Source organism: Macrobrachium nipponense, chromosome 42 (assembly GCF_015104395.2).
Source record: "Macrobrachium nipponense isolate FS-2020 chromosome 42, ASM1510439v2, whole genome shotgun sequence".
Lineage (NCBI taxonomy): Eukaryota > Metazoa > Arthropoda > Malacostraca > Decapoda > Palaemonidae > Macrobrachium > Macrobrachium nipponense.
In genome coordinates, this window is record NC_061103.1 from 7,256,961 (window position 1) to 7,279,460 (window position 22,500).

Genomic DNA, 22,500 nt, shown 5'->3' on the forward strand with positions numbered 1-22,500 from the left:
AAGGAACAGGCTATGCAGACGCTATCTAGCAAAGCTTTTCTGTTGCCCCCCCCCCCCCCCACCCCCCACCCCCCCCCCCCACCACCCCCAACATTCCCCCTCCCTGCAAAAAAAAAAAAAAAAAAAAAACAAAAAAAAAAAAAAAAAAAAAAAAAAAAAAAAATCGCTGGATTCGAAGACGGGAATTTCTTCTTCGCCGAAATACACGGCATCTTGGGCCCACGTTATCCTTCTCCGCATTGCGGATTCCGGTCTTTTATAAGGAAGGATTAATAACACATTACCGGATTTTCGTTTTCTGGGAGTTCGGGATTTACATACGTATTTATGCAAATTGTTGCGATATCTTGGCCGGCATTTTCCTTTTAAGGATCCGCGCTTTCTCTCTCTCTCTCTCTCTCTCTCTCTCTCTCTCTCTCTCTCTCTCTGTGCATGTATGCATATGTCTGTGCTTGTGTATTCCAGATACTGTATTATGTATGCATGCATTTATTTACATATTTATATATAAATATATGCAGGCATACATAATACATTATATGGAATACACAAGCACAGGCATATACATACATGCACAGAGAGAGAGAGAGAGAGAGAGAGAGAGAGAGAGAGAGAGAGAGAGAGAGAGAGAGACTCGCATCTTCAAGGTAAATGCCTCCCAGAATATTATATAAATTTGCTATATATATATATATATATATATATATATATATATATATATATATATATATATATATATAATAGAAGTTCTGTTTAACAAACATCATTTAATTTATCATGTTTTGCTACCCAGATACTTCCGGGAGTATCGTCTGGCGCCAGGTATGAGAAAACATCTAGCAAAATAAGATTATATTTTTCTTTCTCAGATATGCTCAGCTTCTTGTAAACAACCAGAGGATCGACAAGGCACGAAAAGTAATGTCTTTCTGAAGGAAAGACTTCGTGGTATACGAAACATTACAAAATCCCTAAAAATAAACGTAAAAAGGCAATGTCTACACTCTAGAACTCGTGATTGTCCAGAGTCATTTTGCAGGAGCTCGCTCTATGTTTTGTCAATAAATCAGTATGGCATTTGCACTTGATACAGTATTCTCATATTCTTTATAATATTGTCACCTAAAATACCCCAAAAACAAAGTAAACACAAACATGTTTACACATTGAAAGGCATGATTATCCAAAGTAATTTTGAAGAGACATGCTATGCGTCAGGGTGTCAATTTTGCTCTCTATAAATCACTCATATTTTATATAATTTACGGTTATAGCTCATTCTCTTGTATGGCACCATGTTTACACTCCTTCAGCTGAGCCTATGAATACGAATGCCAATAAATACCATATCATGAGATACCATATGACTCTATTGTGAATGAATACGTTGCAATTTGTAACAGAAAAATATATATATATTTCCAATCAAATTCTATTTATAACTGACACCCATCTGGGCCATATTCCATCAAACTGTACGAACGAAAACACCTACTAGATCCATAATCCAGGTCAAGCGAGGTTAATAATATACGTGAGTTTAAAACTTTCGAAATATGACGCGCGCGTTATTTTAGGCCTACAATATGCGTTCTTCGCCGCAGTATTGTAGCAAGATAGAGAGGCCACTGCAATTTTATTTATTCAATTTTATTGTGTCATGTCCCAATATCGCTTCAAAAACTTTGTTGTGAATAACTGCGTTGCCTCTTTTCATATATCACACAGAATGGGCAACATTAATTGTTCCTTTTTTTTTTGTCGCGTATGAGAGAGAGAGAGAGAGAGAGAGAGAGAGAGAGAGAGAGAGAGAGAGAGAGAGAGAGATAGTTGTCCTCTTGAACTAGTGGCAAATATTATTTTAAATGAAGATACACACAGTGGAACTCTAAATGTTGTTCAGTTCTGTTGTATATATTTTTTTATTTATCAAAACGCACAAAAGTAAACTACTAGTTATACACACACACACACATATATATATATATATATATACTATATATATATATAATAATATATATATATATATATATAAATGCAAAGCAGTAACACCTTTATTGTCTTTTTTATTTCGGTAATGAACAGCATAAGGTCGGCATAGAAAAAAAACATGATTGTTACTTGTTCAACAATGTCAACCTGAAGTAATGAAAAGTAATTGCAATATTTGCAATACCAAACTTTGCATCTTATTGCAGAGTGATGAAATAAGTGAAGGACAAGAATGACTTTTCTTTGCTTATTGTAGATCATATAAGCAACACATGATTTCCATACCAAAAAACAAATAGCAGTTTAGTATGTTCATAAAACTTGACACATAGAGCACGACCTTTGTCAGTTACCAAGGTAAGCAGTTCTGAAGTATAACTTCTTTTATATATTATAACCACCATAACTTTTTATATATTATAACCTACCCGTTTCTCGTTATGCAAATGCAAGTTGGAAATATGACGAATGAACATAGTCATTATATATACTCCTTTCACTGATGATAACTGAATGAACTGTGCATAGTCAATCATATACAAATACCATCATCACACCATCCGGTACTAATGCGGTGTGGCCTCATCTGATAGCGAAGAGCATCATTGATCAGGCCAACAGCAACTTCTAATATGTGTCTGTAGCTGACGATAACGGCCTATTTAATTGGCCCATTGAATTGGGGGAAGCCTTGTTCGCCCAACACTGGTATATAGCTCTGGATGTGGATAATTGAAAGGGGAGCCCGATGTCGATTGTGCGCTCCGTTGTGCCATTGAAGTTATAATAAAGAGAGAGAGAGAGAGAGAGAGAGAGAGAGAGAGAGAGATGCCGTGTACTCTCGACTGAGATGGAGTTTACCATTATAGTGTCGTTGGAGCGTTTGGCAATGTTAGGGGGAGGGAGTCGCCGTAATAATGAAGGGATATTCTGTTTTCCTTTGATCAATAGGAAAACCTATTGTTGTCATACTGGGTTATGAAGCATGATTTCGCACGATGGCTCATTCACAAATGTTCTTGGATGTATATATTACATACGGTCATTATGGCGCACGCTATTAATATACATACGCGTCTATATACTATCATAGCGTTTCCTTCATTGTCTGTGGAAAACTTAATTTATTTTATTATTATAATATTTTTGCTATTTTTTTGGCTTAATATTTTTATTGCATTGTTCCTCTAACTGTCAAAATGACCTTTATGTGTTTTCGAAAGTAACTTCTTGGGAAAGGTGGCCATAAAAAAATTAAAATCGTTGTTTGGTTTCTTGTTTTATAATAAAATTGTAATTCTGTTTTATTTTTATTTTATTTTTTTAATAGATCTTTTAACACTTGACAAATATCCTGCTACCTAAAGGGTTAAACTCAGGAGCAAAAACCAAGAGAAAAAATAAATGACATTTTCAGACACAAACATGCTAGTACACGCACACTCACATACATACGTACTTAATATATGTGTTTGTGTGAGTATGTACGTGTGTGTGTATAAAGAGCAAGATGAAGATATTTAGTCAATCATAAAAATAATAAAATGTCGCATTCGTACCTTCAGGAGCTGACTACAAGAAGAAAATCTATCAAATTTGATTACATGCTATGCAAATAATTAAAACCTTCCCTTTCGAACCAAATTAGCATTCTAATCTATTTATATGAGGGCTTAATGACCTCGGGAGTAATCCAAGCCATTTCAACTAACCCTCTTCGTCTTGATGCCCGTGTTGATAATTGATTGCAATCACAGGTCACAGCCAGATACTTTTGGCCTCTAATGCCGTCTCTAATTGACAGTTAAGTTTCTTGATATGTCAGATGATGGTGTCTACTATGTGTCATTAATTAGGTAATTATTCTCCTGCGACATCTATTATTGTACCGGAGAAGCTGCATTTATTCAGTGTCAATGTACCTTTGAATACTGTGATGACCTGATACCATATAATATAATATATATATAGATATATTATATATATATATATATATATATATATATATATATATATATATATATATAAATATGAATATATATATATATATATATATATATATATATATATATATACTATATATTATATATATATCTATATATATATATATATATATTATATATATAATATATATATATATAGAATATATATGTATAATATATATATATATTATATATTATATATATATTATTAATATATATATATAATATATATATATATATATATTATATATATAAATATATATATATATATATATATAATGTAATATTAATATATATATATATATAAATATATATATATATATATATATATAATATAAAATATATATATATATATATATATATATATATATATATATATATATATATTATATATAATATATATATATATTATCAGTTTCGCTAACGAGGGTTACAGTCAATGCCGTTCGGTAAGTTAACAACATGGGAACTGTGACTTATTGTAATGAACTAGAACTTTCATAGTATAAGTCTTGACGCTCACCAAATGTAATGAATAGAAATAGTCCTAAAAATTTTGCAATACGTAGACTTAGAAATTGAAACAATTTGAAGAATTAGAAACTGAAACAATTTGAAGAATCCACAATCAATTCAACAAATTGTTCACAATTGAAATGAACGGTGGTTCGTATGAAAACAAAAGTACAAAAAATGACCGAGTAAAATAGTGATGAACTGAAATAATCATTCAGAGAGAGAGAGAGAGAGAGAGAGAGAGAGAGAGAGAGAGAGAGAGAGAGAGAGAGAGAGAGAGAGAGAGAGAGAAAAATTTTTCCTTACCTCTAGTAGTTATAAAATTATATGGCAAAAGAGGTGGATAAGACTATGTATTCTCTTAAGTAAAAACTATCTAAATAAATTCACTGATCCTTCTAAATTCTTTTTATGCCAAAACTATAGGTAACGATTATTTCTCGCTGTTCAATTACTTGTCATTAATGTCATTGATTAGGAGGAAATGGTATTGTCTAAATACAAACGACCATCTGGTCTTCGGATGATTTTAAATATTTTTATCAATAAACATTATCCTAATGAACTCTACTACTGTAACATCTTTGGACGATTTTATATATCTACATCAAAAAAACATTATTCTAATGATGTCTATCACTGCAACACAACATCCAGTGAAAGCATATAGCTATTTCGATGCATAGTAAATAAAGCAATCTAAACACTGAAGCACCTCTTGCAACTGCAAACTGTAGCTTTAAAAAAAAACAGCACACGATACAAATTCAGAATTGTGTGCAACACCATTACCCAAAGTCGTCCGTAGCTTCAGTCCTATTTCATTTTTCAATTAGACGTCCAATTTTCTGGCCATTTCTGAAATTGCTTTTTTTCGGAAAATCACTGCATCTCATTCTACGCCCCGACTCCAAATTAATTTTCATTGCAGTTGCAAAAGGGGAGGGTTGGGGGTTGCGTGAGTGTTTGCAAACTTAAATTTTTTTTTTCTCTATAACTAGCTCTCGTCTCTGTTGGAGCAAACGGGAAAAATTCACGAACGTCAACTTTTGCTTAAAGGGAAATATCGTTAGTCCACTCACCCGCCAAAAAAAAAAAATAGTGGTGGTATTGCTGGATCCTTATAATATATATATATATATATATATATATATATATATAGGTATATATATATATATATATATATATACACATATATATATATATATATACATAAATACATACATACATACATATACACATACATACATGGAGAGAGAAGGGGATGACTACCGATAAATTTTATTAAATACAACTAACATCAGTAGCATCCTTTTACAGGGGATGGCGACAGAAAAACAATAATAAATATCACTGCTATATTCATAATCTATAGAGAATCATGGCTCAGTCCCCTTAGTGGAAATGTAATGCACATTCGCTATGTTGTATATATCATGAATGTAACTTTCCCCAGTTTAAAATATTAGGAAACTTCTATTTACAGAGGTTGACAACGGAAAAAGTAATATCAGATTTCACTGCTACATTCATAATCTATTTACGGAATCATAGCTGTGTCTCCTATACAGAAAAGCATTGCGTATTCGCGCCTGTGTGTTAAGAGCGTGTGTGAGTATGTGTGTGTTCCTCTATGCTAAAAAGTATTGTGTATTCACGCCAGTATGTATAAGTGACTGAATCATAGCTGTGTTCCCTATACAGAAAAGCAGAAAAGCATTGTGTACTCGCTCCTGTGTGTATGAGTATGTGTCTGTGTGTGTTTTAAGAGTGGACGAGAATACGAGAGAAAAGCATATACGGGTGTATGCTGCATACACCCGAATACAATTGACCTCAGAGGTAAACATAGCCCCCTGACCCGCCATGTGTACAATGAAGCTTTAATTGGAAAAAAGTGCCTTTGAAGGGATGGGCATCAGACGCGGCATCTGATCGACCAAGAGCAAGTTCTTTTCGCCCGATGGGCATAAAAGGTTTGGATGTGTTTACCTCGGAGGCACCGTCGACATATAAAGTTTTATTTTTTTTTTTATTTACGATATGGCACTAGACGTGAATGGTGACATATACGGGAATAAAAAAAATATATACTTTTAAGAACATAAACAAATTCGAGTTTTATATATATATATATATATATATATATATATATATATATATATATATATATATATATATATATATATATATATATATATATATATATATATATATATAATGAAGAGGACAGCGAGAAGGCTGGCGATCATTTCTTCTTTTTATTGACACCTACGTTTCGGGAATCCTTTCCCATCTTCAGGGCTATAAAATAGAATTAATTTTACAATATTAAAAAGTCTGCTAAAATAACCTAATAATTATAAGAAATATAGTGTGTCATTAAGCTAAAAGAAAAAGAAAAACTACAAAGTGATACTGAGTTCTTAAGTCTAATGATAGATTTAGATTTAAAATTAATTTCTATATCTAAAAGGGACTGAGTAGTGGATTTATAAAAGTCTGAATTATAAAGCGAAAACCTATAAATTTTGAATTTGATGAAATTTGGCACAATGTTATTCATTTTACAATACAAAAGAAATTCATGATCAAGATGGGCCTTCTTCCATTTAAATAGTTTTAGAAGCCTACAAGAGCTTGCAGTGATTGATACCTACTTTGTCTTTAACAAAAAGTTGTATAAACAGGTTGATGGTATGGCAATGGGGTCACCACTGGGTCCTACATTCGCCAATATATTTATGTGTCACCTAGAAGAAGTGTTTCTTAGACAATGTCCAGAGTTATTTCGGCCTATTTTTTATAGAAGATTCGTAGGTGACACGTTTTTATTGTTTAAAGAAAAATCCCATGCTGATATGTTTTTAGTTTGTCAACACTTTTCATCAAAATATTAGGTTTACAATGGAAGTGGAATCAAATAATCATCTATCTTTCTTGGACATAAATATTTCAAGTTTTAACGGGAGATTTCTCACGGGTATTTTTAGGAAAAAGACGTACACTGGTTTGGGTCTTAACTTTTTTAGTAACTGTTCCATGACATTTAAGCTGAATTCGGCAAAGACACTTTTATTCAGAGCCTATTCCCTGAGTTCAGATTGGAATAGTTTTCATAATGAAATAGCCTTTCTTAAAGTATTTTTTAAGAATAACTGTTATGCTTCTGACCTCTTTGACAAAATTGTAAAAAAAGTTTTTAAACAATATATATCAGCCCAGTTTATTGTGTCCTCAAGTTCCGAAGAAATTACTGTATTTTTCATTGCCATTTGTAAAAAATGCAGCCTTTAGACGTGAACTGACAACACCGCTAAGCACTTTTATCCCTATGTCCATTTCAAATTTGTGTTCAACAACCCTTTAACAATAGGCAGACTTTTTCAATTCAAAGACACCCCTCCGGAGTTGATGCGTTCTTTCATTGTGTATGAGTATACTTGTCCAAAATGTAATTTTGGAAATTACGTCGGATCAACCCGACGCTTACTGAAAGTCCCCATCGATTCCCATAGAGGTGTCAGTTATCGCACTGGCTGCTTTTTTTAATCAAAAGAATTTTCGGCCATAAGGAACCATGCAAATTCATGTAAAACTGACGTTATGTACAATAATTTCAAAATACTCTTTTAAATTGCTGACTGTCTTTCGCTCCTTTTTTTAGAATCTCTTTACATCAAGAAACAGTCTCCTACCTTAAACAACCAAACTACCTCCACACCGTTACATATTACTTAACTGCTTATTACTCACATTACTCTCATCTCTCTCTCTCTCTCTCTCTCTCTCTCTCTCTCTCTCTCTCTCCCTTGTTTTGATTCCTCCAACATCGCCTTTTGACTATGCTATTTTCCATCAGTTAACAACCAAACCTCTTAACAGTAAGTCTGGCAGAATGGTGTCTTTGTTTATTTTTTCTATTTTTATTTGTCGTTTTGCTTTTGGATGTGTTATTTTACTAAGTAATTCAGTGTTTTAATTTACTTTTAGCTTAAAGTCACTTTGTAGTTTTTATTTTTCTTTTAGCTTAATGACAAACTATATTTCTTATAAGTGTATGGTTATTTTAGCACCCTTTTTAATATTGTAAAATTAATTCTATTTATAGCCCTGAAGATGGGAAAGAGATTCCCGAAACGTAGGTGTCAATAAAAAGAAGAAATGATCGCCAGTCTTCTCGCTGTCCTCTTCAATATTAAACTTAAGCTCACCAGGAGCGAAAATCTTACAAGTTATATATATATATATATATATATATATATATATATATATATATATATATATATATTTATGGACATTTCATGTCTGACAATACAAAGCAATGTCAAGAACTCCAAATATAAAGGTATTTTTTTATGATATGGCAATAAACGTGAATGGTGACAGATACGAAATAAAAAAATAATTTATTACATTAAGAATATGAGAAAATTCAAGTAAGAATATATATATATATATATATATATATATATATATATATATATATAGATATATAGCCATATATATATATATATCACTTTATGGACAATCCGTGTTACACAATAAGAAGCAGTGTCAAAAACTTCAAATAAAGGTATTTTCAATCGTGCTTATTTATGATACGACAAAAAACATCAGTGGTGACATATACAGGAATAAGAAAAAATGTTGATACATTCATTCAAAAAATACAATATAATAGAAATAAATCCTTTTATTGTTATTTATGATACGACCAAAAATATCGCTGGTGATAGAGAACGGATTAAACAAGGTAATATTTAAGAATTGCATTTCGTGTCAGACAGATAGATGCAATATAAACAAAAATGAATTAGCCTTGTAAAGGAAGTGATAACAATACAATATCGATGCTCTAAAAGGCGCTGCCAACTGAAAGATGGATATTAAGTCAACTATATTTTCCCGTCATATAAAAGTTTTGGATAAATTGATGAATGCAAACTACGGTAGAGTATAATGAGAGAGAGAGAGAGAGAGAGAGAGAGAGAGAGAGAGGTATACAGGAATTCATAATGATTCTACTCGTGGATGAAATAAGCAATAGAACAGTTAGGACAAAAAGGATCTTTCAAGAATTTGCTGAACTAAGTTGACAACTTATGAATATAGGAACAATTTTTAATAATGTCGATAACGATACCCTGGAGCAGAATAAATGCGCGGATGAGAACTTTAGATAATGTCTAGCCACGATTCTTGAAAGATCTTATTTTCCCCCTATCTCGTACTTCCTCGGGACTGACGTTGTCAAAAGAATCATTGGGACAACTGACATGAAGACTGGAATAATAATGGAATGATAACAACTTGCATCCGGAAGTAAATTGAAAGCAGAAAAGAATTTCACGTTCACTCAATTTGATATAGACGGCACGTGTCGATACGCACAATTGAGTCTTTGTAATTTCGCTCGAGGCAAGACATTAAGGCCTTTTCAGATACAAAGACGACGCTTCTAAATGAAAAGAACATAGCAGAGGAGATATCATCGATACTTTCCTTCTTATACAATATAAAGAAAATCAGCTTCAATACAGCGAAGACCAGCTGCGCATCCAAAGTAAAGATTATTGGCTACAAAACATCATCAGGCATTCGCTCTTTCATAACAACTCTAAGAAACCCCGATTGAAATGAGCTCGGTCGCTAAGTGTTGCATGAGAAAAGAGCCAGAATTCTAAACATTAAAAGGAACAGGACAGAAAAAAAATTGTTTAGACAGCCATGGAATATTTTGTTTGTATTCCACAAATGGTGGAAACTTATTTCTTATTGGGCACCTCACAAAAGGAATGTGTAATCAGAACTGAACACTAGAAGCAGCTGAGTACTGACCAAAAGGAGAGAGAGAGAGAGAGAGAGAGAGAGAGAGAGAGAGAGAGAGAGAGAGAGAGAGAGAGAGAGAGAGAGAGAGTTTCCTGAACGAAAATGCAAGAGCAATTATAATATATATATATATATATATGATATATATATATATATATATATTATATATATTATATATATATATATACATATATATATATATATATACTATATTCCCTCACATGCAATCGTGACAGGTGCCACTGCTCAAACCACATCTACGTACTGTACCCAATACACAAACACACACACACACACCACGCATATATATATATATATATATATATATATATATATATATATATATATATATATATATATATATATATATATATATATACAAATTCTGAAAGTCAGGCATAGCCACTCTTTTACTCTAATTCTATGTTATTTTTCCGTTATACAGAGAATTAATGTTGCAAATTCTCCCGACCCTCTCGAATATCACCCGTCCAATCCTCGTACGAATGAACCCGCTCTCTTCCGCGTGTATCAACAGAACCTTCCAAAATATCAAAGTGCTGCCGATTTCCTGGACCCATAACTTCCGGGTCCAAGAGCTGCAATCAATCTCTTTCCTTCGTATCCCTGGATTTACTGCGCTTTCACATTTGTCTCGCCAAGTCCCCAAACTTCCAGCTTTTTCAGTAAAAAAAAAAAAAAAAAAAAAAAAAAAAAAAAAGAGAATTATTACAATATTTCATTTATTCTCTTTTTGGCCAAATCAGTGGACGAGTTGTAGCATTGTCATATTAATGTCACGTTTAGGTTCAGTAAAATATTTACTTTTTCAAACCCAACAATATATATTTTTAAATATATTAGAGTTTTAATATTATGCACATCGACGTTCCACTAATTTTTTTTTTAAAGACAACAATCATTTATTTTTCTACATAGTTTATAGAACTCAGATTTTATGAAAATTAATATTTTACTTTTCTTATCCACATTTATATAAATAATAATACGAAATCATTTTAAAAAGTCTCGACTCAAAATGAATTCCACACGAAATCATTCTGAAATCATGATTTTCAAGGATATTCTACATCGACAAGTATTGCCAGGGTTCTATCAATAGAACTACTATTATTTGAAAAGAAATCTATAATAAATGTTTATTCCTAAAAAAAAACTCCAAGAGCAGTAAAGCTTTTCTAACTTTCTTTTCTCAGTGATAAAAAAAATGCGTTACTTTTACATGCTGATGTTTTAATAATGTGGCTCCCGTGCTAGACGCCGTATAGAATATTTTATGTTGTTCCATATTTGAATCCCTATATAATGTTTGATGCTCGTTTTTCATCGATTTAACATCTGCAAATAAATTCTTTCCTTCAATGGTACCATTACATTTCAAATGAGATTCTTTCATAGACTTTTGACTTCTGGTTAGTTAGAAAAAAAAATCCCATAAGTTTAACAAGACTTCCTCTTGCGTGTTTTTATTTTTTTTTTAAGTCTCTCCCGTCAGTGTCATTCCGGTCAATAATTCAGAGGAGAATACGAGGCTCTCCCTTAAGGCTACTGATTTTAGGAAAATTCTAAAAAAAAAATAAAAAAACAAAAAATATATAAAAAATCCGGTGGCAAAATGTCCAAAAGAAAATCTATGATTAGAAATCTCCTTTCCTACAAGTTGAGACCAAAGTAGCTGAATTATTTTTTGCTAGCCGTACAATGAATTCGAATCAGTAAAGAAAAATGGACCACTTGCCCGGTAGTTTTAAATGCCAAAGCTTAACCTTTCCTTTGCATCGCTAGACCTGTCTTTCCGTTTCTGATGTAAGATAAAAATATTGTGTTTTAGGTATATCGGTGAAAAAAAATAGTACATGCAAATGAAAATACAGGGGTGATTTTGTGAACATAAACTAGAGAGAGGGTTAAATTGTTGCTTTAGAATAAAGTAAATTAGGAAAGAATAGCTAACTAGGAAAGGCAAAAAAAAATCAAAATTAACAAAAATTAAAATCTACATCAAAACACGCACGTGTGTGTGTGTGTGTGGGTGCGTGCGTGTGTGTATATGTTTAACCTACCGCCATCAAACCTTTCCACATGACAAATATATCTCAAAACAATTATATACTTTTGCTATCGATCTCCACAATTCTTACCCTTTTCATTCATCTTACTAAACATATATCTGTAAACAGTTCGACTCCGTAGCATCGATTCTTATTCTTAGCCCTGAACATCTATAATTCATTTCCATAAAGGGGACTTTGTTTGCCAGACCTTTTATATACATTCTGCCTTGGCTTCCATTGAGAATTAAATGTTTTTGACCTAAACTTTCATGTGCACCAAACGACCTTCATCCCTTCACCTACTTTGGGATTCTTCCCTTGTTTCATTCTACCATAATCGCTCACTCTGGGAGTAAGCCTACAAACTACTTCGCTGCTGCTGCTGTTGTTGTTAATGTTGGGGGTATAGGAAAGGTCTATAGAAGAGACTAAAAAGGTTTAAAGTGTTTTACGATAGGATATTTATGATTTAGTTATTCGGATGAAAATGTAAAAAAAATAATATCGTGCATGTTAAACAGTACAAAACAATTACTACTAGATAAAATACAAAGTATTTATTTAAATTTTCGTCGGTGAAACAGGGCTCTATCTGACCGTAGATTTTAACACCACCCAGTAAGCTAAAGGTCGAATCACGCTTTGTTTGTCATGTCATTCTGCCATAATTGGTTACAGTAACTGCATGTGCTGCCAGCTGCTTTGTGATGTTACCTCAGTGAAATTCATGAGCCGTATACATCAAAATAAGAATTTATTTCAGATATCATTTCTCTATAAAATACCATTCATTATTGAAATGAACGACAGACGTCGTCACACTGTGGGCAAATCTGTTGCGCTGAAGGTGAAATCATCTTCAACCAATTATGAGGATCATCACGTGACCTGTTACAACGCGAAATGTCATGCAATGGGGAATTAATTAATTTCACGAACGTGCTTTTATGCACGAAATCAATTAACTAGTATCCCTTGTCAGTGTAAATCCGGAATATTTTCGCAGATGACAAAGATAAAAAAAATATAATAATATAATTACTTGAATAGTTGTTACTTTCTGCGAATTTTCACGTGTCCCACATCAATCCTGGTGTGTCAATTAATGCTCATAAATCAAATACCACTCTCCTTTGCGGTACGAAGGGGGTACCTTCTCTCTCTCTCTCTCTCTCTCTCTCTAGCAGTTTTTTGGAGGGAGAAATTAACAAGATAAAAAATACAAAAAAAGTGTGCCTTAGCTAAAAATGCTTTTTTTATCAGGAAATATAATCAGTTTCCTCTTTATAAATCCGGCGATTTTCCAATGAATACTCATTTTTCTGACATGACAGCTGTGACGGATAGGTCCCGAGTGATCGGATGCCAATCGTCAACGTGGCATGTATTGACACAAAGCGTCCATCACTTGACTAAACTGGTCAAACACTATTGAAAGACAAATATTGTGAATCTGATGGATGAGCTAATTCAATTCGGGGCCATTCGTTTTTGTCAGGTTTTCATACAAGATCATGGAATTAAAATGAGTTGTCGCGTGAAATCAATTCATAATCGTATAAAACTGAATTAACTGGGACGTCATGCTTGCTTCATCGTTATAAGAATTGCATGAAAGTTTATAAGGCGGACTTCAGATGAAAGGGTATTGAAGAGAAGGGCTAAATATCTTTTGAGGAAAAATTAAATGGGGAAAGGAGAGAATTAGTGCAATCAAATATGAAAAAAACGTACTTTAAGTATTTTTTATTGTGCTATACATGAACCAATAAAAAAATATCTCGCGTTCAGTGGTATTGAAGAGCTTGGCTAAATTTCTATTGAAGAAAAAATTAAATGAGGAAAGGAGAGAATTAAAACTAATCAAATATACAAAAACATACTTTAAGTTTCTGTTATTGTGCTATACACAAACCAATAAAACAAAAAATACCACGGGTTCAGTAATAAAGAATCTGGCTTTTTCATTTGTAAAAACGCTGAAATTTACGAAATATACTTTTAAAATATAAGTTTTTTGGGCAGATAAATACAAACAACGAAATTAATTACCACGTTCTACCATTTCGCTGGACAAATTTCACTCGTTCACAAAAACGTCAGATTCCACTTTTATTGAAATGCATTACCCGAAATAAATTCACTACATGGCTACACAAAAACGCTCATGTAAAGCCTGTCATCAAAGGACGCCAGTTAATTAAATCAATCAAAACATTAAAGGACTGACTCGATATGGGAGGCACGAGAAATGGTTGAATCGTGTCCGGTAACTAATGAAATACGATCGGTTCAGTCATTCATAGGAAAACTTCCTTCCTGTCGTCGAAATTCCACAATAATGGCAAAGAGTTGTTTCTGTCTCCATTCATCAGATGAAAAATACCCACACACACATCTTACTATAATGGGAGTAATGTCTGTCCGTCCGTCTGTCATTCAATCACGGCCATACGGCTGGTCCGATAGGCATGAAACTTGGCAGTATTATAGTGGGGACCCCTAAGATGGTTTATCATGGGGTTTCATCCTAAATCCCTCCCCCCTCTGAAGGGGGTGGGTTGAGAAGGGATTCCCTGAAACGGAGCTGCTTCTGCACGCGAAACGAGGCTGGTTACGCCCGTAGACGTAGCTACTTTACGAATTTTCATACATAATTTCTGTATACATGTTTGCTATAATGTTAATAATAATAATAATAGTAATAATAATAATAATAAAAATAATAATTCTATCTTTGCTCTAGTAACTTGTTACCTCTAACTGTACTTTGTAATATAATAAAAGCCATTGTATGTATGTATGTATGTATGTATGTATATATATATATATATATATATATATATATATATATATATATATATATATATATATATAGCAAACTTATGCACGAAAGATCTATGCAAAAGACTGTTTAATATCAAGCCAAACGTTCAAATGAAGTATACAACTCATTATTTAAAAATCTCATAGAAAACCTCAAGATAACTGGATTTAAACGAAAGCTTTCCTCCAGTAAATTGAATTCTCGAACATCACACAGGTAACTTAGGTATAACCACCAAAAGACCATCGACTTCCTGGTCTTTCCCAAGAATTCCAGTAAAGAGAAAACAAAAAATTAATCGTGCACTCTTCTCAACAATCGTTCTGGATGAAGTATGTCGTCCAAGCAACGGATGCAAATGTGGAGGCAGCGGTTTGAGGATTTTTAGTCAGCAATTTGGCATTGAGTAAGTGGATTTATGCTTTAATATATATATATATATATATATATATATATATATATATATATATATAATATATATATATATATATATATATATATTTATATATATATATATATATATATATATATATATATATATATCCATTGTAGCACGAACGAACACGTGCTTGAGAATATCCTTAAAACAACAGTAGAAGGTGAGTGAAACTGGGAATTTGAACAACTACTTTCGTAGTTTATTTCTACATTCTTAGGTTATGCATGTATATATGTATGTATGTATTATATATTAACATATATATTCATACACACACACAAACACACACCACACACACATATATATATATATATATATATATATATATATATATATATATATATATATATATATATCCTTATGTCTAATAACCAAGATCTCTTCTGTATCTATCATGCGCCCTGCATACGAAACAATAAACCTCTGAAAACCTGGCGTAATGTAGAGAGTTTTGAGAGAACACTCGAGCGTGACCTCGTATCCTAATGTATTCATATATATCTCCCAATTGAGTTTTAATTCATCGTATTTCCTTCATCTATAACAAAGCCGACGTATAATTCTTTTCCCCTTTGACTTCAGTCACGTGTAAGGGCGAGAGTCAGGTCACGTGATGGTTGAAAACTTCCTGTTTATGCAATGCCACGTGATTGAGGAAGAGACAAATGCTGACATTTTCTCAGATTCACGATAATGTATACATGTTTTCCTCCTTGGACTAATAGAATATTATTAATGTTCTTATACATGGCCAATGTCTACGACTGAGTTAATAGAGTATTACTGATGACCCCATGCATGGCGGTTAGTTGACTGTCGTAGGTCGTCGCCAGGGCAGATAAGGATCAGGGAACGAATACCTTGTTTCTCTCTTTATCATCATATACAGCGTGTCTAAATTTGTCATTGATACCGAGCTTTTTTTAAAAATAACTTTCATTATACATAACTGATCTACCTGTCTTGTTTTACTAGATTTCATCCTCTAGTAGACCACAGGGATGGTGTATTAAATAAAGCATGCATACATTTTTCGTTGGTACTCAAGTTACCATAAACAACTTTCACTGTACAAAATTGACCTATCTGTTACTTGATTTCTAGTAGATACCAGGACTATCACATCGACTCTAAAATAACAGGAGTGTTGGGTAAAGTTCTCCATCAGAAATACTCAAAAACATGATGCCCACATTTCTTTACTTCCTTTTACTTCTTTTCCTAGCGAACATCATATTCTTTGGAAACTTGAATTTAAAGCCATTGGCTCCTATGGTGGTTTTGTTCCATATGATTAGGGTTCATCTTGTGAATAATAATAATAATAATAATAATAAACAAACCAATGCACGGACAATACATGAGACAGACTAAAGAACTAGCCAGCGATGACAATTGGCAATGGCTACAGAGGGGAGAGCTAAAGAAGGAAACTGAAGGAATGATAACAGCGGCACAAGATCAGGCCCTAAGAACCAGATATGTTCAAAGTAAGATAGACGGAAATAACATCTCTCCCATATGTAGGAAGTGCAATACGAAAAATGAAACCATAAACCACATAGCAAGTGAATGCCCGGCACTTGCACAGAAACAGTACAAAAAGAGGCATGATTCAGTGGCAAAAGCCCTCCACTGGAGCCTGTGCAAGAAACATCAGCTACATCAGCTACCTTGCAGTAATAAGTGGTACGAGCACCAACCTGAGGGAGTGATAGAAAACGATCAGGCAAAGATCCTCTGGGACTATGGTTTATGGACGGATAGGGTGATACATGCAAACAGACCAGACGTGACGTTGATTGACAAAGTCAAGAAGAAAGTATCACTCATTGATGTCGCAATACCATGGGACACCAGAGTTGAAGAGAAAGAGAGGGAAAAAATGGATAATTATCAAGATCTGAAAATAGAAATAAGAAGGATATGGGATATGCCAGTGGAAATCGTACCCATAATCATAGGAGCACTAGGCACGATCCCAAGATCCCTGAAAAGGAATCTAGAAAAACTAAAGGCTGAAGTAGCTCCAGGATCATGCAGAAGAGTGTGGATCCTAGAAAACGGCACACATAGTAAGAAAAGTGATGGACTCCTAAGGAGGCAGGATGCAACCGGAACCCCACACTATAAATACCACCAGTCGAATTGGAGGACTGTGATAGAGCAAAAAAAAAAAAAAAAAAAAAATAATAATATAATAATAATAATAATAATACCAATTCCAAGTCAGTGGCCCCTATGGTGGGCTTGTTCCAAATGAATAGGGTTTATGTTGTGAAGAAGAATAATAATAATAATAATAATAATAATAATAATAATAATAATAATAATAATCATAATAATAATAATAATAATAATAATAATAATAATAATAATAATAATAATAATAATAATAATAATAATAAAACCCAGTTGAATTGGAGTACTGTGATAGACCAAAAAAAAAAATATATAAAATATATGTATATTTAAATATATATGTGAATACATACTTAGATACACACATACATTCTTCACTGCCCGAATAAAAAAAAAAAGTCAGAAAACGCTCATATTTAAAAAAAAAAATTATAACAATACTCCAGACACATAAAACACGACTCTGACCCAAAGAGGAGCAACAGAGATGCGGATGCTTACTCTTTTAGAGATGACCCAGCATCCGAGGAAGCCAGTCATGGTATTCCCCCGAATATTTCTCTCTGAATGGGAACAATTGGTCTTGGCTCCTGTGGCCAATTTTGCCTCGCCTCAGCCGGCAGGTTGGTTTTACAGAGATATATGGTTTGAACCTTTAATTGAGAAATACAACGAGCGCGTATACCCATTTGTTAAGAAGAGAAGGGCATACTTCGGGTACGTCTTTCCTACAGGGAACGTCATTTTTAAATTGTTACGTGCGAGAGTCACAGAGGAGGGATATGTGTATGTGTGTGTATGTGTGTGTGTGTATATATATATATATATATATATATATATATATATATATATATTTATATATATATATATCTATATATATATATATAATGCTAAAGATATTCCTGCCATACGCACACTTTACTCGCAGCACATATATTATTCCACCTGCTAGACATCCTTTCTGCCACTACATTTCCCGTCCGCATAACATTGCGTGTCCGCGTTATCGTTTTTTCGGCACAATGTAAGAACATTTCCCGTTTCTGTGCATCCTATGCACATATAAGATATGCGCGTGCATGCATTCACGTTCGCGTTAGCAGACCCTTTATACTCTCCAGCGCAAGTAGGTTCGAGGAAAAGGGAAAATAAACACTCTTCTGGGAGATGCTGTGTTATTCTACATCTTTGCACGAGATGAAACGTCCCAGATGGAAATGTGAAAGAGGCAGTATTCATAATATTTGAAAAGAATGACAGGGTAGTATTCAGTTCATATTCCGTCTTTTGGATACAGTTTACCCCATCATCCGTTTTTATTATTATTATTATTATTATTATTATTATTATTATTATTATTATTATTATTATTATTATTATATATTTCATTTATTTATATTTTTACTGTTTACCCCAACATCCGTGATTATTATAATTTTTTTTCTTACACGAATAATAAATGAGCTTTTCTGCCGTTCAGAGAAAAATATAATTGGTCGATATTCCCGGAATTTGTCGTTAGCCGTCATAAGTCGTCTGAACTTTTCAATTATGCACAATGACAGACTTTTCGTGTTCATGGAAATTTATGGTATTACTGTGATATATTCTATTTTTATACATTTTCTTTTTTGACTTGACAAATGTTCTATCCTAAAAGAAGTGGCTCTCTCTCTCTCTCTCTCTCTCTCTCTCTCTCTCTCTCTCATCTCCAAATACCAAGGTCTTTTCGTATTTTTTCACCAGCGCTAACCCTTTTTTCCGCTGGTACACATATTTTCATTTATCATACTTTTATGTACTCTTATTATCATAAATACAGTGTAACATGAATAACACATCCCTGGTACTTCCACATTCTATATATGTCTCTGTGTGTCTGTTTGTGAGTGTGTTTGTGTATTTATGTATGTATGAGTGCGCGCCTGAAGGGGCTAATATCACGAATTCCCTAAAATACTCTGATTACATCAGTATGGTAAAATTTCCTGAGCAATTCCACGAATTAAATTATCATGATTTATCCCCCACTTCCCATTACTCCAGCCCATCACTATAGTAGATTCACATCACCCGTGCATCTGATGTCTAGGGAAGTTTCTTACGACGTTCCTGATTGGCTGCTGAGTGAGCTCACATAGGCAGGATGTATGGTCCACCTCTCCTGAGGGATACGTATCCCTCAGGAGGGGGACCATACTGAGACTGAGAGTTTCTAGCCCTGTGATTGGCTTATGAGCAGCCAATCAGGAACGTCGTAAGGGACTGCCCTAGATATCAGATGCACGGGTGATGTGAATCTACTATATAAGACGTACACAAAAAATAAAAAAATCACACAGACATTAACAACGGAACACACAGTTCACAGGAATTACAACGTACTCCTCACAGCACTTAATGCCAATTACTGCGCATGGAGCCACAAAGGATATTAATCTGGTCCAATGGTGATGTAATTGCTTCGGTAATTGGCGTTATGAGCCCATGAGAATGTTGCTCTGTCGGGGTCTCTTTGATGGCAGCGTGGTTGATTTAACGCTAAGTAATCTTGAGAGAGAGAGAGAGAGAGAGAGAGAGAGAGAGAGAGAGAGAGAGAGAGAGAGAGAACCCAGCACTTAAAAAATCAAGCGACGCCACCCGTGTAATTGCTTCAATCTGATTGGCGTATACAAACCAGGATTTTAAATTCTCAGAGATTCATCTCAACTTTAATTGGAAGAAGTAACGCGATGAGAAAAGTTTTTTTTATTCTAGTCAGATTGATTCGTCGCCTAATAGACCCATGAATTAGTCAGCAAGCACAACTCCAAATCCATTTCGAAGCCGCAACTGGCCCTGCCATCTTGCTTATAATAAAACCGACGTTTAACGTGATATATACGTTCATTTTAAAGATGAATAATCACTAATTTTTTTTCTTTGCCTTTCATAGATTTTAACTCAGATGGGAAAACGCAAAGTACAGGAATATGCAATATGTATCATGGTATATATTTAGTTTAATAAGTATTTTCGTATTAACAATATATAAACAAACTAGTAAATACTTCTGTTAGCCCATCGCCAGCAACTCACCTTACTGAATGATTAAGATACTCGTAAAGTTTGCCGATTAGTTTTTGTGCTCAAAATCAGACTATGCTGGACAAGATCTTAAAAAAAAAAAAAATTAAAAAAAAAAAAAAAAAAAATCTAAAAGCTATCACACAGACGATAGTCCATCACTTGTCGGAGGGAGTCTTGCTGGTTAATGCCAAACTTTTTAAAAACAGATCTCTTTTTAAGTTGAAAAGAACACCGAAACGCCGCGATAGGCTGAATCAAAGCCAGGTTGTTTATAATCAGCTTTTCTTTATGAAGCTTATTTGTTGAACGTCAATGTTTCAGTCGTATCTGTTTATCTACTTATGAATTACAGAGCATATAGCTTTTATGAATTACAGAGCACATAGTTTATATGAACTACGGAGCATATAGCTTTTATGAATTATTGACCACAGAGCTTTTATGAATTACAGAGCACATAGCTTTTATGAATTACAGAGAATACAGCTTTTATGAATTAAAGAGCACATAGCTTTTATGAATTACAGAGCATACAGCTTTTATGAATTAAAGAGCACATAGCTTTTATGAATTACAGAACATACAGCTTTTATAAATTACAGAGCACATAGCTTTTATGAATTACAGAACATACAGCTTTTATGAATTACAGAGCACATAGCTTTTATGAATTACATAGCACATAGCTTTTATGAATTACAGAGCATATAGCTTTTATGAATTACAGAGCTTGTAACTTAACACTGTACGGTGGTAGGTATTCCTGAGAATATAGATTCATTAACACAGAAAAAGGTCGTATAGACTGTTGATATATCTTCACTGGAGGGAAGAAAGCTTCGTCTTGCAAGGAGTAATAATCATTGGATCGAGAATGAGAGCCAAGCAGTTAATCAAATGACCGAAGACGCTTAGAATAAAATTTTTTAAAAATTACGTAAAGAGAAATAGAGAAATATTATGACAAAATGCTCAGAGGCCTATAAACAGGTCTGGCAGCAGTACCGCCACGCCCTACATATATATTTACATAATAATGATGGATACCGGAAGCTATAACGTCCACGTATATAGTCACAAATATCCCTAGCCTGCATTTTAGCATGAACCATAAATCTCGCTTCTCATAACATTACGGTCATGGCTTGACACCAGAGAATCAGTCATACGCCCTTAATACTCGTAGTATATTGCGTTTGTTTATTGAATTAATTTTTTTTCTGCTTCTACGTTGAACATTTGACATGCGGTTGTGGAAACATAGTAAAAATATATAGATAATACAAGTATTTACATAGCAAGTCGTACCAGTTGCAAGAAAATTGCTGACATAAGGTGGTAGAAATTTATCAAAACATCAAATAAAATAGAATATATAAATATTACATAATATTTCCACTGGAATCATAACACCCGCAGGAAAATACTTATAATTATGAATAAGAAAGTCTGCAACAACAACAACAACAACAGGTGTGCATCTTGCAACAAAATCGACAACATCGAGAACCCTCACGCCAAACTAACGAGGTATGATAACAAGAATGGTATTTGAATGCGAAGATGGTGTAGCGAATGAATGTCTGATATCCAGAGCTCTCTCTCTCTCTCTCTCTCTCTCTCTCT

At 33.5% G+C, this 22,500-nt stretch overlaps 1 protein-coding gene and 1 long non-coding RNA gene across 2 annotated transcripts in view; one reads left to right on the forward strand and one right to left on the reverse strand.

Moving 5' to 3' along the window:
* LOC135213404 (uncharacterized) overlaps positions 1–22,500 on the reverse strand; it is a 118,634-nt gene that overhangs the window by 44,660 nt on the left and 51,474 nt on the right. The window lies entirely within an intron of this gene.
* LOC135213219 (uncharacterized) overlaps positions 18,293–22,500 on the forward strand; it is a 33,244-nt gene continuing 29,036 nt past the window's right edge. The window contains exons 1-2 of the mRNA XM_064247198.1: positions 18,293–18,522; positions 22,294–22,404. Of these exons, the coding sequence (XP_064103268.1) occupies positions 18,293–18,522; positions 22,294–22,404 (341 nt within the window). The remainder of the gene's footprint in view (positions 18,523–22,293; positions 22,405–22,500) is intronic.